Source organism: Enhydra lutris, unplaced genomic scaffold, assembly GCF_002288905.1.
Source record: "Enhydra lutris kenyoni isolate GAN:26980312 unplaced genomic scaffold, ASM228890v2 scaffoldscaffold29, whole genome shotgun sequence".
Lineage (NCBI taxonomy): Eukaryota > Metazoa > Chordata > Mammalia > Carnivora > Mustelidae > Enhydra > Enhydra lutris.
The window spans coordinates 21675226-21694786 of record NW_019154113.1 but is presented as its reverse complement, the minus strand read 5'-3'; the positions used below and the strand labels follow the sequence as shown (position 1 = coordinate 21694786).

At 47.4% G+C, this 19561-nt stretch overlaps 1 protein-coding gene across 7 annotated transcripts in view; it reads left to right on the top strand.

Moving 5' to 3' along the window:
• Positions 1–15771, top strand: part of LOC111152715 (zinc finger AN1-type containing 6) — a 57660-nt gene extending 41889 nt beyond the window's left edge. For 5 of the 7 annotated variants that reach the window (XM_022511294.1, XM_022511290.1, XM_022511288.1 and 2 more), the window contains 5 exons: positions 1297–1467; positions 2652–2760; positions 3594–3694; positions 12680–12793; positions 14859–15771. In XM_022511294.1, the coding sequence (XP_022367002.1) occupies positions 1314–1467; positions 2652–2760; positions 3594–3694; positions 12680–12793; positions 14859–15007 (627 nt within the window). In that variant the 5' untranslated portion in view covers positions 1297–1313 and the 3' untranslated portion in view covers positions 15008–15771. Of the gene's footprint in view, positions 1–573; positions 774–1296; positions 1468–2651; positions 2761–3593; positions 3695–12679; positions 12794–14858 lie in introns of all 7 variants that reach the window. The other 2 variants (XM_022511291.1, XM_022511293.1) reach the window with 2 other exon arrangements.
• Positions 15772–19561: the final 3790 nt, after the last annotated feature.

Genomic DNA, 19561 nt, shown 5'->3' with positions numbered 1-19561 from the left:
GAGCCCGATGTGGGACTCGATCCCAGGACCCTGAGATCATGACCTGAGCTGAAGGCAGAGGCTTAACCCACTGAGCCACCCAGGTGCCCCTCCTCTGGTGGTTCTTATCCCTTACGGTCTTTGCATGGACTCGTCTTTAAATATGCATACCCCCATTTTGGAGTGACCTTCATTTCATCTGGGAGGGTTGGGGTTTTTTTTTTTTAAATAGTCTGGTGTTACCTTCTGTTGTGTTACGCCAAAGGATGCCTCACTCGGCGGGAGAAATGGCGCACGGGGCCCTTCCTTTTGCTGGGATTGAGGCCCGCCGTGTACGGTTTCCAGACAGCCGCTCTGCGTCACGGCCGCTCTTTCATCTTAAGTAAATATTTCGTTCCCAATTAAGCAACTTGTACCTTCATTTAAGAGGATTTTAAAAGTTAGAAAAATGTACAAGTCAGAAAGTGCCATTAGCTTTGCCGTCCTTGGATACATTCTTTCCTGTCCTTCTTGAAGGTTGTAGATTCTCGATTTGTCCTAATTGACAGCATATCATACATTCACTTCATGTTGTGTCTTTTCATTCGTTGCCAGCGTTCTCCTCTGCCTAAAGGTCTACTAAAATGAAAAAATGCACTCTCCTGATGTTGAGCAAGGATTTGAAATGTACTGACATTTTCAATAGTGCTGTGACGCACGGCCCTTGTGTGTGTGGATCTTTTTTCTGCTTCTACCCTGGCTGCTCTGTTGAAGACCTGATGGGGAGTGACTGGTGCTGAAGGCAGTTCTATAAGGTTCTTACAGTGAATTGCTGAATTGTTTGCCAGAAAGTTTAGGCCAGTTCCTCATTTCCCCCACATTCTGCCCATTTCTTCCAGTCTTCACCAGCATTGGTGTTCCGTAAAATGCCTTTCAACAATAAATTATACAAGTATGCTCAGTGAACTTGGAGCAAATGTGTTAATGCCTAGTAATTAATAGTAAAACACATAGCAAAGCATATAACGTATTTATTATTAGGAGTCCAAACTGAGCTAGCCTTAAAGGGTCTTCCTTAACATTCTGGTGGGGTGGAGTCTTCTGAACAGACCTATCCCGAGAGTCATTTACATTGTCTAAGCCAGTACACACCATCTTGTGTTTATCTTTTGGTCATTATTTTTTCTCTCTACTTTAGCTCTAGGTCTTGAGACAGGTGTATAGAATGATTTAGGGCAGGAGTATATGTACGTTTTCTTTTTAATCACATAAAGCAAATGTGGATAATGTGTGGCCACAGTGTGTCTGAGTTCTTTACTAATTCTGTGTAAATTTCAGGTGTGCAACGGAGGAACATGGCTCAAGAAGCTAATCACAGCCAAGTGCCTATGCTTTGTTCCACTGGCTGCGGATTTTATGGAAACCCTCGTACAAATGGCATGTGTTCAGTGTGCTATAAAGAACATCTTCAAAGACAGAATAGTAGTAATGGTAGAATAAGCCCACCTGGTAAGTAATTCTGTCAAAACCCAGCAGTACTCATCACTGACCTAGATTTGGGCGGCTCGATCCACCAGATACTTTTTCTTTCTCTCACATTGTGCTTCTATCACCACATTCGTGTCCGCAAACTCCCTCCTTACGTGTCTTCACTATCAGTGGTATCCTTGCCCACTGGAAATAACCAGAACAAATCCATTCCACAGCCTTACTTGCTGTCCGACAGAACTCTGTTCTCTTAGGAAAACACAGGCCTGCTCCGAGTGTATGTAGGTACCCGGTGAGTCAGTGGTAAGGGAGGGAGTGCTCATGAGGACCTTGGTTATTTTATCTTGGGTGACTTTTGAAGCCAAGATAGTTGTAGAAGGAAAGCGTGGGTTACAGGTGGCCACAGCGGACTTGAGAGAGGACTGTACCCTGGGAGGAAGGAGCGGTGCCGCAGTGCGACTGAGAGAAAGGGGTGTTCCGCACCGCCTCCCTTGAGTTCTGGGTGCGCTCTGTGTCCGCGGATTCTTCACGGATTCTTCGGGGGTTGTGGAAGTGGGTTTTTGTGTCCGTGGTTGTACTGGAAGGATGGGGAGGATTCTGAGTGTGGGCTTCACAGAGGCGTAGCCGTGAAGGCCGTTGCTTAGTCGCTGTAAAATCCTGCACGCAGTCTTTCACATTGTCGCTTCGCGTTCAAGCCAAATGCTAGAACCGTTCAATCACAATTTTTCCAAATTTTCTCAAGGCCAAAATCAAATGACTATAAATTGTTTTTTTAAATTTAAATCACCATCTACATTTCTGCCTTATGAAGAACAGGGAAAAGAATAACCTAATGTACTGAGCACAGATTTCAGTTATGAACTTGGGTTGGCCTTACCTGCTCCGGATTTTGTCTTAAATATTCTGTGCCCACGTGTGCGCAGATGCGTGCGGCTTCTGGGGCGTGGGCCGCCCGCCGTCCTGGGAAGCACGAGCTTACTTTATTAGTACCTACAGTACGTATGTGCTTGCTTTCTTGGTTTCAAGTACTTCTTGCACTGGAAAATTACTGGAAATTTGTAAATGAAAGTAGCGAAGCAGCATATCACAGGTATCGTAAACAAGATTCGTCCACTCTGTCTCGCGTGTAGGTGTTCTCTGGTTTAGACCGGGCGTGGGGAAGCCCGCAGCACGGGGTCCCTAACCGTGGTGTGGTTCTGTTGCAGCAGCCTCCGTCAGTAGCCTCTCGGAGCCTCTCCCCGTCCAGTGCGCAGACGGCGGTGGCCCCGACGCTCAGTGCCCGCTGGACTCCGCGTGTGCGTCCGCGCAGCCAAGGTAAGGTGCGGGCTCCGAGCGGCGGGCGGGCGGCGGGTGGCGGAGGAGGCGCGTGCTGGGTCTCGCGGGGGCCGTGGAGGAGGGGCTCAAGTCTCTGGAGGGTCAGCCGGCCCAGCTCTGTGTCTGTCTCACCACTGACGAGTCCGGAGAGGCTTCCTGTGTTCACTTTGGGAAGGAGCCGGGAAGGTGTCTTTTTAGTTCCCCTTTCTTTTGAGACAGCCTTTCCTTTATTTCTCCTCCTGACACGTCCCGCCCCAAAGTCCTGACTTGAGACGCCGGCTCGGTCCAGGGCCGGTGTGCGCAGGGGCCGGTGTGCGCGGGGGCCGTGCTGTGCCTCAGGCCCATCCCGGCTCTGCGCTCCCTGGCGAGGGTTCTGCCCTCGTGTTCCGCTCTGGCTGTGAGGTCGTGCCATGTAGAAGCCTGAAGACATAGAAATACTTGCCTCACTCGTCCCTGCTGTTGGGAAACAAGGATGACGTTTCTGCTCCAGCCCTTTCCCCAGTCGGTGACTGGAGACGCCTGTCCCGCTCCACCAGCGCATCCCTTCCAGCGTGGTAGCCGGGCTCGGAAGCCGGGCCCCGCGCGATGATGTTCCCCGGGTGGACCGCGCACAGAGACCACTCGCTGTGGCTTCTCTTGCTGATGCCAGGAACTTCGGTGCACACTGGTCTCTGGTTTCCTGGCGCTCTGGTTAATGCGGAAGTCGCCAGCTCCTCCGCGCTCACGCGTGTAACCACGTGCTTACACGTGCTGACCCTGTGCTTGTTCCGGCCTCTAGTTACTGTTCCTGCGTGCAGACCACTTTGTAAATCTACATGTTTTTGCTTTTCTAGCCCTGTATCAAATCAGTCACTTTTATCAGAATCTGTAGCATCTTCCCAAGCGGACAGTACATCTGTGGACACAGCCGTACCTGACACAGAAGAGCTGCAAGGTTTGCACACGACTCACTTCCGTCGCTCACTGGCGGTCAGGGGTTCCAGGCCAGGCGCTGTCCTCGGAGCGTAGATTCTTTTAAGTTGCCTGCCTCAAAAATATTTTAAAATTTATTTTCTTTATGAGCAGAATATTTCATATCTTCAAGTATTCAATGGACAGAAATGTTGGGAGCCACTTCCTGCTGATACGTAATTGTGTCATCAAAGTAAATGTAGCGAATTGTCAATGTGTTAGTTGGAGAACTGAGTGACTGAATAGTGGTATTACACTGTTCTCTTCTACTGTTACTTTTACCAGTTTAACCTAAATCTTACTTCTCTGCGAGCAGCTGTGGCTGCAGCATAGGGGGCTTCTCTTGTCTTTGGACTCAGGTTGTCAGAGACGGACTTGACTGGCCGTTGTCCCTCTCCCCCCAGGTGGGGCTGCGAGGGCAGCCATCAGGTTCAGTTTCTCGTCCTCACAGCATGGGACCTCTTATTCTGGCCCCTGCTCTGCATCCCCATCGTGTGGGTCAGAACGATCTAGGAGGGCTTTCTCGCGGCCAGAGGCGGTGGACAGATTGAGGAGGCGAGTGGATAACCCATGCTTGTGTGCAGACGGTGGCTTATACCCGGGCCAGGGAGACCTTCCCTCGAACATGGTGTTCACATGGTAGCGACAGATGTATCTGGTAATCTTAGCTAAGGTTGCTGAGGTTTGATTGTGACCAAGCTGGCTAGTTCCCCGTGCTCGGTGTTCAAGCCCAAGAGATGATTAGCATAATTTGCCTGTTTGTAGATTTTGCTATAGCAAGAAAATGCACTGTCTGGCCAACATCAGTATTCTCTTCCATACAGCATATTATTATAAATTAGTAAATATTATAAGTGAGAATTTTTTATTTTTTCATTAAAAATTTTAGAAAGGGCAGAAATGGAAAACTCCCTAAGATTTAGTTATCCCTGGGGTGTGGGAAGTAGGAGAAGGGCGGTAAAGCTTTCGGTTTTGTGATGGCAGCGGTGGCCAGCTGCTTTAGGCAGGGGCTCGAGGTGGCGTCGCCAGACAGGATGTGCACACGGCAAGTTGGACGGGATCACATTTCAGAATTAGCTCCACTGGAGGCTGTTGGTAAATAATGGGTATTCAGATGTGTGACAAGTTCTATGTCTGCGATTTGGAAGTCCTTGATACGTTGAGAAGTGAGGTGCTAAAGTGAGGAGGGGCAGGGCGGAGGACAAGTCAACCAAGGAGGACGGCTTCTGGGCCCTGGTTAATTTCAGCCCACAGGTGCCCGTGTTGGAGAGTTTCTAGAAGCAAGAGTTGCTTAGCAGTTTGGGAAGAGAGCTAAGTAAGGAAAACAGGCTGCTAATCATGAAGGTATGTCTCACAGTAGAACAAAGCTTTGAATGTTGGTCATAAACAAAATGTGTGCCACTTAAGTGTACGGTAGCAGCTACTGTACACGTCTGACAGATGAAGAGAGGTTGCTCACCCATGACTGTGAAGTGCTTTTATACCATTTGTGGTGTATGGCGAGCAGGGTAGTGTTCTGCGCCCAGCGCTGAGGATAGGAGTGCCGAAGGTGGGCTTGACGGTGTATTATGAGAAATCGTTAAGGGGTGTTCAAAGTTACAGACTCCTTTCTTCATGTATGTTTCAATGACTTTTTTTTAAAAAAAGATTTTTATTTATTTGACAGAGATCACAAGTAGGCAGAGAGACAGGCAAAGGCGGGGGGGGGGGTGGGGGGGAAGCAGGCTCCCCGCTGAGCAGAGAGCCTGATGCGGGGCTCAATCCCAGGACCCTGAGATCATGACCTGAGTGGAAGTCAGAGGCTTTAACCCACTGAGCCACTCAGGCGCCCTGATTTCAATGACTTTTAAAGTTAAACCAGTATTAGCTTACAAGTACCTCTTAAAAATTAAAAACCCTCTTAAAAACTTAGCATTCATTATTTTAGCATTGCCGAATCTTTGAAAAATCCAGTATAAGTTTCATCTGAATTTGAGAGGATTCATTTTCAGTGCATAAAATGTCTTAATAGCCTTGTTTTTAAAAAGGCCTTGCTTACGCTGTTGAATTAAGAATGTTTTCTTTTATTATAAACATATACACAATACAGGTTTCCCTTCTATCCAAAAGTAGAGCATTTTGGTGAAACGTTTTCTAAACTAAAATGGTGTAACGAAGCAATTAAAAAAGCGAGAATTCTCTTTGACCGGTATCTTTCTGTTAGCAAAAACAGGTACTAATGTAGGTTTTTCATAAAAGTGAAGGGACATAAAGCCAGTTCTCAGTAGCTGGGAGGTGGGGGGGGGGGGGTGTGAGTGAATGTGTGTGTGTGTATACACTCGTAATGTAAATGTACTTGTGATTTCCCTGTTGGATAGAAATGAATGCAGAGGGTATTTTTTCCATCTATTTATGAATGGACAGACACCAACAGAAGCAGTCTTGGACTCCAGTGCTGTGGTTCTTTGCACTGGAATTGGAACCCAGGCACCTGACTGTGAGCCAATCTTTCCCCGGACAGTCGTGCTCGCTAGACTGGGACGTGCAATCCTGCCGTTGCCAGGGTAGGGTCGTCTGTTTGGTGACTGGCCAGGTATCTACTTTCTTCTGTATTACTCCGTTCGCGTCCCTCAGGGAAACTGATTTAGATGGGAAGATCATCCTGAAGGAGAGGGCTCGTGAGTAGCAGCCGTGCGTCTCCGCCAGCATTTCCTAACAGTCTTTCTTGGAGCTTTGAGATGAGTGTCCTTGAAACAGCTTCTGTCTCTGTAGGTGTTCTGCTTCTGAGTAAGCTGTGTTGCTACCAGGGGGCTGGAGCTGCTTTTATTTGTCCTCGTGACTCTGAAGAATTTTTCTTCTCTTTGAATGAGAATGTAGCATATTACAGCGTGTTTTTCTTGTAACTATTCTTTTTAATTTAACAAGTAGCAACACCTCACATAGTCTCACTTAGGAATATCAGATTTTCAGTTCACAAAAGCTAGTTTTAAAAACATTTTTTAGGGGGGCCTGGATGGCTCAGTGGTTTAAAGCTTCTGCCTTCGGCTCAGGTCATGGTCCCAGGGTCCTGGGATTGAGCCCCACATCAGGTTTTCTGCTTAGCAGGGAGCTTGTTCCCCCCCCACCCCCCACCCCCGCCTGCCTCTCTGCCTCTTGTGATCTCTGTCAAATAAATAAAATCTTTAAAAAAAAAAAAAGTTTTTTTTTAAAGTATTTGGTGCACTTTACACCATCATACTTGATTGCCTTACTGCACATTGTACTTCGCTTTGGTTAACCTCTCAGTGCCTGAGATCCTGAATCTTAGTAAAAAGAAATGGAATTTGGATCAGAGGTTTTATTTTCTTTCTTCCTCCCTCCCTTCCTCCCTCCCTCTCTCTTTCTTTTGTTTTTTTAAGATTTTATTTATTTATTTGAGGGAGAGCGATAGCATGTGCGAGGAGGAGAGGGAGAAGTAGCCTCCCTGCTGAGCAGGGAGCCCGACACAGGACTCGATCCCAGGGCCCTGGGATTATGACCTGAGCGGGAAGCAGATGTTTCACTGACTGAGCCACCCAGGTGCCCCAGAGGTTCTGTTTTCATATGTTGACACCCCCACTTCTCTGAGCCGTAGTTTTATTAATTTAAAGGAGAAGAAGTAACAGCCACATCCAGCTTACAGGGTGCTGGAAGTCAGTGAAGTGATGGAGGTGAAGTGAGTTTTAGGCACACAAAGGATACTGTTAGTCCGTACAGTGCCACAGGGATGTGGCGGTTACAGGAGGCTTCGGGGACCTGGGGCTTGCGCAGCGTCCAGCAGTAGCGCGGGGTGAGACGCCGATCCCGTGGTCGGTGCACCTGTGGTCTGTGGGCCCGTGGTCCGTGCGCGCACCTGGAGCGCTGAGCTCCAGTTGGAGCGGTGGGCGGGGCTTGCCGCCGGAGGTGACACGGGGAGTGTTCCTAGCTCCAGCTCTCAGGAATGCTGACTTCACGCAGAGTTGAGTAGGCAGCTTGAAGGCTCAGAACAGTCCAAGAGAAACAGTCCTGTTAGACTAGTTTGAGAAAGCTGTCTGGATTAAAACTCAAAGATTTCTGCTGGTTCTAAAGGCTGGGTGAAAAGAACCATACGGTCCTGGGAATAGCAGACCGGAGCCACAGGAAGACTAACCGCTCCTAGTTGCAAAGCTGCCCACAGGCTCCAGCACCTGAGACTGCGGGTGCGGGCGTGAGGACGCGCCTGCCGACTGGGGGCAGGCCCGGCGTCCAGAAATATCCGGCAACCGCGGGCAGTTGGTTTTCAACACATGCGCCGACAGCATCCAGTAAGGGAGGAGCAGGCTCCAGCAGACGATGCTAGAGGGTGAAGAGTACACTGGACCTCTACCCCCCTTACACGGAAGTTTGCCCCAGAATACTAGACTACAGGAGCCAAGACTGTAAAACATTTACATGAAACAGGCGTAGGTCTCCATGACCTCGGCTCAGGCCGTGCTTGCTGAGGTGCAGCAGCTGGAGCAACCAGAGGAAAACAGACCTGTTGACGCCTGTTGAAGCCTGTTTGCTGTAAGGGACACCATCAAGACGATGAAAAGGTCCACAGGATGAGAAAGAATACTTGGGAATCATACATCTGATAGGAATATATAAAGAATGTAATAATCCAAGAATACGCCAGTTTTTTAAAGGGCAGAGGATTTGAATAGATGCAGATATGCCATGGTCAAGTGTGAAGGGTATGGAAATGAGAACCCTAATACATGGTCGTTGGGGACGTGCAGTGGTATGGCCACTTTGGTAAACAGTGTGACAGTTACACGTTGAATTTAGAAAGTCCGAGAGGTACCCTTATGACCCAGAAATTCCATTCCTAATTCCTGCGGGACTGAAAATGTGTCCTCACAGAAACGTGTGTAGGAGTGTTCACAGCAGCATTGTTCATAGTTAGCAAGGCATGGAAACGACCCGGATGGCCAGCAGCAGTGCCTGGATAGATGTGGGCTGTCCATACCCTGAAGCATTCCTCAGCCAGAAAGGAGTCGAAGCTCTGATACCTGGCACAGCAGGGCTGAACTTGGACAACACGCAGAGGAGAAGAAGCCAGGCACAGAGGCCACAGGGTGTGTGGTTCATTTATACGGGAGGCAGGTGCGGCAGGTGCGGCGAAGAGGGCTGTCTGCAGGCTCTCAGCGGGAACACGGTGCCCTCGGGGGCAGCCGCACTTGCTGGAGGGGCCGGTTCAGCAAGGCTGTGTTGGAGCAGAAGCCGAGAAGGTTGTTTAAAGGAAGTCCTGGAAGATTCCTGAGGTACTGGGTTCTAATCGACAGGGGAAAGAGCCTTGTGGAGGCCGGCTGCTTTTGTTTTTGTTTTTGTTTAAGATAACACAGAGTTGCGTTTTAAGAAGTTTAATGTGACACTTCTTTGCCCCAGATAGCTGCTGATAGACAGTGCTCTCCTGCACAGAGCTGCTTTGTCCAGAAAGGTGGCCGCTGGTCTGGGGTAGCCTTGAGCATTCACATGTGGCTGGGCTGGAATTAGTGCAGCGCGTGTCTGTTCGCTAGTCGTGCAGCGTATACGTAGGTTTCCAAGAGTGTCAAAAAGATGAGAAATACCTCATTAATACTTTAAATACTGATTACATTTTAAATGGTAATATGTATTAACTTTGCCCTTTTATACTTTTTAACACAGTGGCTGGAAAATAGAACTTTAAATCTATGGCTTGGTCTATGTTTTTAGACCCTGCTGTACTCTTAGCCTTACTTTCCCTTGAATATTTAAAGTGTTCTCATTTGGTAAAGAATTTTTGAGCTAGGAGTCACTTAACGATCATTGGGTTCAACCCCTCATGTTGCATAAATGGCGTGCAGAGGAGGAGGAGAAGGAGGAGTGTCCTCCCTGTGTTGTGGGAAGAGGGCGTGTCCCTCCAGTCCGCTGGAGGGCTGGGCGGTGTCCGCAGTGGGTCTAAGTGGTGAGCAGAAGCCCTGAGCACTGAGCTTGGTCTGACCCCCGAGGGGCTTGTGGGAGAACTGGTCCTGCTGTGTGAGAAAGACGTGTGCGCTACATTACATGGGGGCCATGTCTGCCACCAATGCCTCCTGGGTCGCCTGTCAGTATTCATCGTGTGTATTAATACGCTTCCAGACAGAGTTAATGCTGAGTAGTTTATGTGCTTCCTGTTATATTTGTGTATTTTTTTAGCAGGGCCTAGAGCAGAGGGTTTGTGAAGTATCTTAAAATTACGGGCCAGTAGACTTTGTCTCTTTGGGATTCCCATGGAAAATCAAGTTTACTTCCCAGCCTTTGTGGCTAGGCCTCCCAAACCAACAGACCTTGAGGACCAGCGGATAGAAAGTAGGCTGCTGCCTGTTCTCAGTCATTATCAAGTAGCTGACCTTGTGTCCAGTGCTCCTGTCACACTGTGAGAAACTGCCTAGTTCTGAGGACGCTTCTTATTTTGGCTTCAGGTTCAGTATGTTTATGGCCCCTTTAAAGATGGAATTGTTTCCTTTTGCATAATTAAGAGTTGGAAAGGCATGCTTTGGTCTTAAATCTCATCTATAAGGAAATGGGTAATTTTTGGGAATCCTAGGCCTTTACACAATTCTAGATCATCTTGCCCATGAACTGATTTGGTGAATGTTTAAATTCAGGCTGGCAGTCAGTAGTTTGAGGCAAGCGAAGGTCACCTTAGTCTCATGGGAGTGTTAGCGGACTTAGTTTCATGGGAGCGTTAGAGGACGATGGTCAGCCTCAGATGCTAGCCCTCGCTCATAGCCCTCGCTCGCAAGCTCTCGGGCTACCTGTGGGTCCTTAACTTTACAGCTGCGCATCTGCTGTGGGTGGACCATTAGGGCTGAGACTTGTGTACGTGGGAGTGTGCGCGCGCGCGTGTGCATGTGTGTGTGTGGCAGGGAAACTTATTTTCACTCTTGTCCCTTTCCGGATTCCAAAGTTTGTGTCTCAGTAATTCACCCGGTTTAGTTAAGTCAAAGTTTTCTTGGAGTAGTGCTGTTGTTCATGTAAGCTTATATGATCATCACAGTTTCTTGGGAGAACAGTTAGATGTTACGGCTTACAGATTTTGAAGACAATTAAGAGAATCTTTTCTGATGGCAAGTTACACTATGTGTGAGCCCTTACACATAGCAGAATGTTATTTGACACTGTTCTAGGGGCTGTGGATAACCCAAGTAAGCTAGACATTCAGCCCCAACCATCATGGAGTTCACATTCTGATATTTATTTATTAATAATAAAAGGTTTTATGTGTCCATAATCTGTTTAAAGTGTTTATAAAATGTTTGTATTAGCACAGCGGGCTCCCATCTGGTTTCAGAATTTCTAGGTGGAGGGGTGCCTGGGTGGCTCAATGGGTTACAGCGTCTGCCTTCGGCTCAGGTCATGATCTCAGGGTCCTGGGATCAAGCCCCGCATTGGGCTCTCTGTTGACAGGGAGCCTGCTTCCCCCTCTCTCTGCCTGCCTCTCTGCCTACTTGTGATCTCTGTCTGTGAAATAAATAAATAAAATCTTAAAAAAAAACCAAAAACTTGGCAGAATTTCTAGGTGGAGTGACGAGTCATACAGAGTTGTTCATTCGTGCATATTTACTTGGTAGTTTGTGGTGTTTTCTCTGTCATATTCTGCTATGATGGGAGGTAATGTAGTTAACAGAAGCAGGTTGGAATCCATTCCACCAAATGCTTGAGCATGTGCTGTGTTCAGTTCATGGTGGTGGGTGCTGGAGATTCGCACGGGAGGTCAGATCCCACCCGGCTTCCGTGGGGCCTGTGACTACACCCAGCCACAGTGGGTGAGCGCTGAAGGAGGGCAGCTGAGTGGGTTCTGTGGCGCACCGGCCCTGTGGTCAGGGGTGCTAGGACAGGCACTGTAGCAGGAGTGGAGAGGACACGGCCTGCCCTGGAGGAGCTCACTGCTCAGCCGGGTGAAGACCAGGAGGCCGTTACCGTCATGAGGGCACTACTAGTGGGGCGCATGGGAAGGTTCCTGTTCTAAGTTGGTGGGTGGAGGATGGAAATAAGAGTGGGTGGTATGAGCTTGAACAGGAAAGACCAGTGCGAGTAAGCCAGGGAAAGAGTGGGACAGGAGGGGCGTGGGAGAGCATTCCGCACAGAAAGGCTGTTGGCAGGAGCTCAGCGATAGACGCCTCGGTGTGCTTCGGATGGGCCGTAGACGGGGCCGGCAGAGGCCGGCTCTGCAGCGGTTGAGCAGGAGTCCTCCAGGACCAGACGCTGAGAAACCCCGAGAGGGGAACAGCTTGGCTGTGGTAGTCGCTGCTTTAGAGCGAGGTGTCATGTGTGCGTGCTGGGTCATGTGACAGACTCTGACTCCGGGGACAGCATCCAGGGACAGGAGGGTTCACATTGGTTCAGATGCAGGCGTGGCGATCTGACTGGATCTCAGTGCAGGTGGCCTTGACTTTGCTACTAACGTGTGTTGATTTATTATCCCAATTAAAACATTGTAATAAAATTATCTTCCTAACATATTAAAGGTTTTATGTGAAACGTTCTGAGAATTTTAAACATAGTATTCCACCTAATCTTGGTTTCAGCTCTTTTTGTCCTTGTTCTCTGAGAAATCGACATAGTTCTGACCCCAGCAATATTTCAAAGTTGGCATGTGGCCATTTTCTTACGCGCTCCCTTAGAATACCCAGCTAGTATTTGCATGGGGGTCAGATACATGATTACTAGAAAAAAGAGGGAATACAGCGCTAGATCTCTAGAGTTCCAGTTAACATACCACATTTCCTCTGTGTGTGTGTGCGCGCGCGTGTGCGTGCCCAGGTGCCTGACGTAGGTACATACATTGGATGAAAAGGGTGTAGTATTGTGTATTCTACCTTGTAACTGTGTAAGCATCTTTCCGTGCTAACAGATTCCTCAGCTATCCTCACAGTAACAGGTCCCTGAGGGTGGGGGGGCAGCCGCCACCAGTATTAAAATCTTCCTGAACAATTAAATTTTACCACTTTCCTGTTTTTGTCAGCTTCAGTATCAGATGCGGCCCAGCAGCCGTCTGAAGAGCAAAGCAAGTCTCTTGAAAAACCAAAACAAAAAAAGAATCGCTGTTTCATGTGCAGGAAGAAAGTGGGACTTACTGGTAAGGGCCTAAATCCATTGGTTTAAACTTAAGGTTGTATGTTAAAATAACGCATGGCTTACTGTTCCTGGCTTCAGTGGAGATCATTTTTGTTCCATGAGGGTTAATACTGGATACACTTCAGCTTCTAAATTTTCTTAAATAAAGTAGCTTTTAGTTATATACCTGAAAGTAAAATGAATAGATTTTCTTTCAAAAATTCATAGCCCCGGATTTGCGAGCCTTAGGGCGGGTCATGGTGCCGGGCGCTGAATTGCGTGGCTCCTGCGTGGCGGAGCCGGAGTTGGGGAGCGAGGGCAGTGGCGGGGGGTGCTTTCTCAGTGCACAGCGGCTCGAGGTGGCGCTGGTGGCGCTCATGGGGGCCCCGCGCGTCAGCCGTTGGGAGGCGTCAGCCCCGGACCGTGGTGTGGCTGCAACACAGCCGTGAGGACGGTATCGCCACAGGGAGAGGAAGAAAACCTATTCGAAGTGCTGTTTGGGTCTTCGGCAGCTGAAGCAGGTTGAGTGCGGCCAGGTCACTTCGGCAGTTCAGGGACAGCTATCCCGAGTCACGTGGCGGAAGGGGAGGAGAGGCCCGTCACGGAGAGTGGCGTGGAGGCCGTGTGGTTCAGCCGGGTCTCGAGAGCTGAGCAGGACTTGCAGCAGGCGGAAGCAGGGCCACTTGAGGCAGAGAGACTAGCTTGAACCAAGGGTGGGAGAAAGGAGGGGACGGGGCACGTTGAGGGGCCCGAGCCGGGGAGGGCGGCTGTGGCGCGCGGCCTGGGAAGAGGGGAGGCTGCTGGCGAGGGCTGTGCCCCCCGTGGGGAGTGGTTGCAGCTGGAGAGGGTCCCCACTTATTACTTGCTTGTGCCCGGTGTTGCGCCGAGTACTCCCCAGGAATTTGCCCTTGGAGCTGGGAAGAGTAGACGGGAGTTTCAGGATCTCAGGAAGGTTTCTCCGGCCGAGGAACAGGTTGTAGAGAGCGGTCTGGTATCCACGGTGTTGAAGACTGGCCCATACTTTGGCAGATGTGTTCACTTAAAGAACACAAGCGGGGCGAGTCAGTGCTGTAGAGTGCGCATATTTAGTATCAGTGCGGTCCGAGGACGTCTCGGGAGCTCTGACTTCATGGTGGGAGGCTGAGACGCAGTAAGTCCCGTCTGTCCGGCTGTCCACCTGCTGCCGCGGTCGGCTTCAGTTTCCACTCCTTAGCGTGAGGTGACAGGAGATGTCCCTGACGCAAGAGTGGGCTGTGGTCGAGGACGCCCCCATCAGGTGTCAGCGTGCGACATACTGATTCCTCCGCTCCGTTTCCAACGGTTCCGTCCTATCCTACAGTCTGAGTTCTGGGAAGCAGGACTGGTTTGATAAGGACTGTCTACTCTCTCTCTCTCTCCTCCCCCTCCCCTTTTCCCCCTTTAGCTTCAACTCTTTGGGCATTTCCCTAAAATAAATAGCATTTATTGCATGTTTACTAAATGTTAAGCACTTAACACATTCGTCATTTAATCCGTATAGTAACTTATTATTCCAGAACTACAGCTGCAGAAGCTGAGGTTCAGAGAAGCTAAGCAAGTCGCCTGCGTCAGGAGGCGGCTTCGCGCGGAGGCGCCGGACTCCAGAACCTGCCCTTGCCCAGTCCGCAGCAGCCCGGTGGCCTCTGCGCTGGAGTCTGCCCGGGAAGCCGGGGTCGATGCTGTGCTCTCCCTTAACAGTTCTGCCGGAAGTCTCGTGACACCTTTCTTAAGGTCGCCTTCCGACAGTGTGCTTATTTTCACATTTAAAATGTGATTTGAGAGCCATCTTCCATCCCACGTAGCAGTCCTGATTTTGGCAGGGAGTGTAACTGTGGCCACATCGCAGTCAGGAGGCCGAGCTTAGAGCAGCGGCAAGGCTCTGCTGTGGGACAGACTTTGTAGATAAGGAGTAAGAAAGGAAGCTATCAGCCAGTGAGTCCTGAAACTGCCTGGAATGGTTCTTTAGCTGGCTGCCCTAAATACATGATAGATTTTATCATTAATATGCTAAGGAGCTTACCACGTAGACCTTCCATGCAACTCACCTGTGTGTACTGGTCCATTTTCAGGGTTTGAATGCCGGTGTGGAAATGTTTACTGTGGTGCACACCGTTACTCCGATGTACACAATTGCTCTTACAATTACAAAGCTGACGCTGCTGAGAAAATCAGAAAAGAAAATCCAGTAGTTGTTGGTGAAAAGATCCAGAAGATTTGAACTCCTGCTGGAATACAAAAGCCTTTGACCATCTGCAAACTAAAAATTGACTTGAGGTTCTTTTTCCTAGTCCTTGGGAATGTAGAGCAACGTACTTGCATAGACCTTTTAATCATGCATGTCGCCCGAAGAATAGATTTTTGTTTTTGTTTTGAAAATGACTCTGAACATTTATTTCCATTGCAGTTTCTGTGGCTGAAAAGACTTAAGTAAACTTTACAAGTATTATCCTTTTAAGATCATTTTAATTTTCGTTGAGTGCAGAGGGCTTTTATAACAAACGTGGAGAAATTTTGGAGGGCCGTGATTTTTCCAGTATTAAACACGCATGCGTTGATCTCGCAGTTTATTTTCCATTGTGTGTGTCCATAGCTTTTCTCTGCAGCACGATCCCTGCCGACGGCGCCCCTCGGGGCCCGGCTAGTTACCAGTCACAGAATGTATCTTCATCCTTACGGCTGCTTCTGGGTTTTCATTAACAAAAGTTCTACATACGTTAGCATATAGTTTCTTTGCACCCACTATTTATGTCTGAATCATTTGTCACAAGAGAGTGTGTGCTGATGAGATTCTAAGTTTGTGTGTTTTTAATTTTTTTTGAGCGGGGGAAGGAAAAGCTGTGTGCATTTCATTGCCGACTGCGGGTTTCTTTCGGATTACGCTCACCGGTCTGTGTGTACGCGGTGTGGAGAATGATTTGAAGTAATTGTGCTGTATTTATGTTTACCCACCAGTCTTTGATTAAATAAAATGGAAAACCGTAACGTTCCCTTGTGTTACTTTTTCTCTGTTCTTTCCGGTAGTTCATTTTGACTTTTGGTCCTTTTGTTTTCTACTATTAATTTTGTGCAGGTCCTGCTGCTGTTCGCATATCAATCTGTGACTGGTCTTCTGATAATGAATTGTAAGCTTAGATTCCATCGAGTTGAAGGTGTCAGCATTTAACACCAAGAACCGCTTTTTGTCACACAGATACCGAATCCTCTAGCTCTGTTCTACACCCTGTCACCCTGAGTTAGCATCTGCCTAGGAGCTCCTTTTTCTGGTAGAATTAGAGAAACTGAAAGGGCATAATTCGAACACGGCAGCTAGAGGATTGCAGATGAGAAAGACCATTTGTCCTGTTGTTTTCAAACTTATCTGGCAGCCAGTCTTTTTTTTTTTTTTTTTTTTTAACATGAACATAAAACAGGTGAAAAGCAGTGCAAAGTTCCATACCATGACTTTACTTGTTTTATCTTAGTATGTAATGATGGCCTAGCATGATAATCTATAATGTAATCTATTTAAATGTAATCTGTTAATTTATTACATGAACAGATTAAAAAGAGAAAACTGTTCTCACTAGCCCAGCAGCTTCAGGTTAAGTATTTAATAGAATTTAACACCGATTCATGATGAGAACTCCTGATAAATGAGAACTACAGAGGAATTTCTGGAAGCTGATAGCTTCTATGCAAAACCAAACAAACAAATGAAAACCAAGCATCTTCCAAAAAGAGGAAATTCATTCCATTTTAAAGTCAGAAAAAAATGTTGCCTGCTGTCCCCTACTTGCATTCGAAATTGAGTTGGAGATCCTGTGTTCAACAGAGTAAGTCAAAACAGAAAGTCCTAAAAAGGAGAAAGGAGGAAACACTCAATATTTGCATGTTAGGTGTTGGTTCTTGGAGAAAATCCAAACAAAGCTGGACAGAGTACTAAAAATAAAGGGTGTGGTCACGCAGCTAGATATGCCATTAACTCGGAGAAACCAGGTGCATTCCTTACAGTGGTAATAACTGGAAAACCAGAAGGCCACCTTTCACGGTGGTACTGACCCCAGGCACCTGGGAGATTAACAATATATGTTGAAGGGCTCTTTAAGAAAAAATTCTAGAGTGTTATCAAGAGACGATAACTAATACCTCAGTAAACGGGGAGAGAGGCATGTTAATGGCTAGGAAGACAATAGAAGATGTCATCTGTGCCCAGATAGACCTACAGATGAAAAGCATTCCAGTCAAAATCCCACCAGGTTTTCTCCTGGAACTCGTTTAAGCAATTACAAAGTATAAGGTAAAAGGTAGCAAAGGCTTAGGGTGTTTTGGAAAAGAAAGGGCAGGGAGGTGGCACTTGTCTGGGCAGATGCTGGGACTCGATCACGTGAAGCCATGTGAATTAAGAGCTTGGTATTAGCTAAGGGGTGTTCACATTTCCCAATGGGGTAGAGCAGATGGCCCGGAAAAGGCACATGTGGACTGGACTTCGGAGTAAGAGGTGGCTTGTCACATTGGGGAAAGTTAATTTGATAATTAGAGCTGGAACAATTGGTTATCTGTGTGAGAAAGGGTGAAAATTAACTCTTTCTCATGCCCGAGGAAGTTAGTGGCTTAAATGTGACACAAAATTTTCAAACTTGGGGGGAAAAAGGTAAAGATCTACTTTGACCTTGAGATAGGGTCCTACTTAAGACACAAAGCATTAACTGGAAGTGTTACTGATAAATTAGGTATTAAAATGAAGTATTCTATACCTAGGAAAATATTAAACCAAGCAGGTGAAAGCCCTGTACTCAGAAGACATTGGTGGAGGAAATGGAAGGTGATGCAAATGAGTGGAAAGATACTCTGAGCTCATGGACTTGAAGAAATAATATTGTTAAAATGTCCATCCTACCCAAAGCAATCAGCAGATTTAATGCAATCTCTGTTGATATGTCAATAGCATTTTTCACAGAATCAGAGTACGTGATCCTAAACTCTGGAGCCCCCAAAGAGTCCCAAAATATCTTAAACTATACTCTGACAAAGCAAGGGCAAGAAAAACACAAACAATTGGGACTTCATCAAACTAAAAAGCTTTCACACAGGGAAACTATCAACAAAATGAAAAGGCAATCTTCTGAATGGGAATTCAACCCCAAAAAAATTTGATTTAAAAAGTGGGCAGAAGACCTGAGTAGACACTTTTCTGAAGAAGACCTACAGATGCTCCCAGACACATAAAAGATGCTGCGCATCACTCATCAGGGAAATGCAGGTCAAAACCACCCGAGAGACCACCTCCCACCTGCCAGAATGGCTGAAATAAACACAAGAACTCACAGGTGTTGGCGAGGATGTGGTCCCCTCATGCCCACCTAGTGGGAACACAGACTGGTGCGGCCGCTGTGGGAAACAGTATGGAGGGTCCTCAGTTAGAGATGAGAATACCATATGGTTCAACCGTTACGCTTCGGAGTATTCACTTAAGGAAAATGAAAGCTAATTCCAAAAGAGAAAAGCAGCATCATTGTTTATTGTAGCATTATCTACAGTGTACCAGTGTAACACAGAAGCAACCTAAGTGGCCATCGGTAGATGAATGGATGAAGATGTGGTGTGTATATGCGCACAGCGGGATATTAGTCATAAGAAAAAAGGAGGAAATGCTGCCGTTTGCAACAACATGGGTGGACCTAGAGGTTATTTTGCTCAGTGGAATAAGTGAAAGGTAAATACCATATGATTTTACTCATTGGAGCAAAAAAAATGAATAAAACAGAAACAGACATCAACTACAGACAGCAAGCTGGTGGCTTCCAGAGGGGAGATGGGTGAAGTCGGTGATCGGGACAAAGAGGTACAAGTTTCCACTTACAAGTAAGTACAGTGAAAAGCAGAGCACAGGAAGCACAGTCACACCATGGTCGCTCTGACGGCTGACGGCCACGGCGCTTCGTCGTGGTGGGGAGCACTCTGAATGCGCCTAAGTGTCCGGTCACACGGTGCATGCCTGGAACTAACACAGCGTCGTGCACCAGCTATTTCAATTTTTAAAAGAAAAATGAGGTGTTTTATGCACTAATACATTATTTAAAGCATCTTCAGAGAAAAAAGGTGTGTTACAAATTGGGAGAAATTACAATGCAAATCGATACCACAGTGAGATACCATTTTATACCCACTCAGTTGGCAAAATTTAAAAATCTGGCGGTATGTGGTGTGGGAGGGATCCCGCAGAACTTCTGGCAGGCTGCTGGTATTAGTCACAGGGGGTTAATTCTTTAGAAGATTTGTCGTTACCTTGTGTTTTTAACTTTTTTTGACGTTTTTATTAAGTAATCTCTGTGCCCAAGAGTCACTGCCCTTCTCAAGGAACCAACCAGGCGCCCCTGGTATTCCTTTAAAGTTGGACTTTCACACATCCTATAATCTAGAAATCCCAGTCCTGAATGTAACCCCAGAAAAACTTGCACAGAGATAAGAAGGGACACGAACGAGAATTTTCATGGCACTGTTCACAGAATGTGAAAACTCAGAACCACCCAAGTCCCACTGAGGGATGGATAAATAAGATACAGTATAATCTTACAGTAGACTATCGTACAGTAATCAGAGCTCGTGATCCCGAGTGACACGACAAGACAGAAGGCACGGTGTAAGAGCCTTAGAGGTGTAGCGAGCAAAAAAGTCAAAACCTACAACGCGCTCACCTGTACAAATTCTAGTAAGACAGACTGACTTGCAAGTCCTATACCTGTGGTTTAGATGAAGTGATGAAGAGAAAATTAAGGATGGCACGCTTACAAGG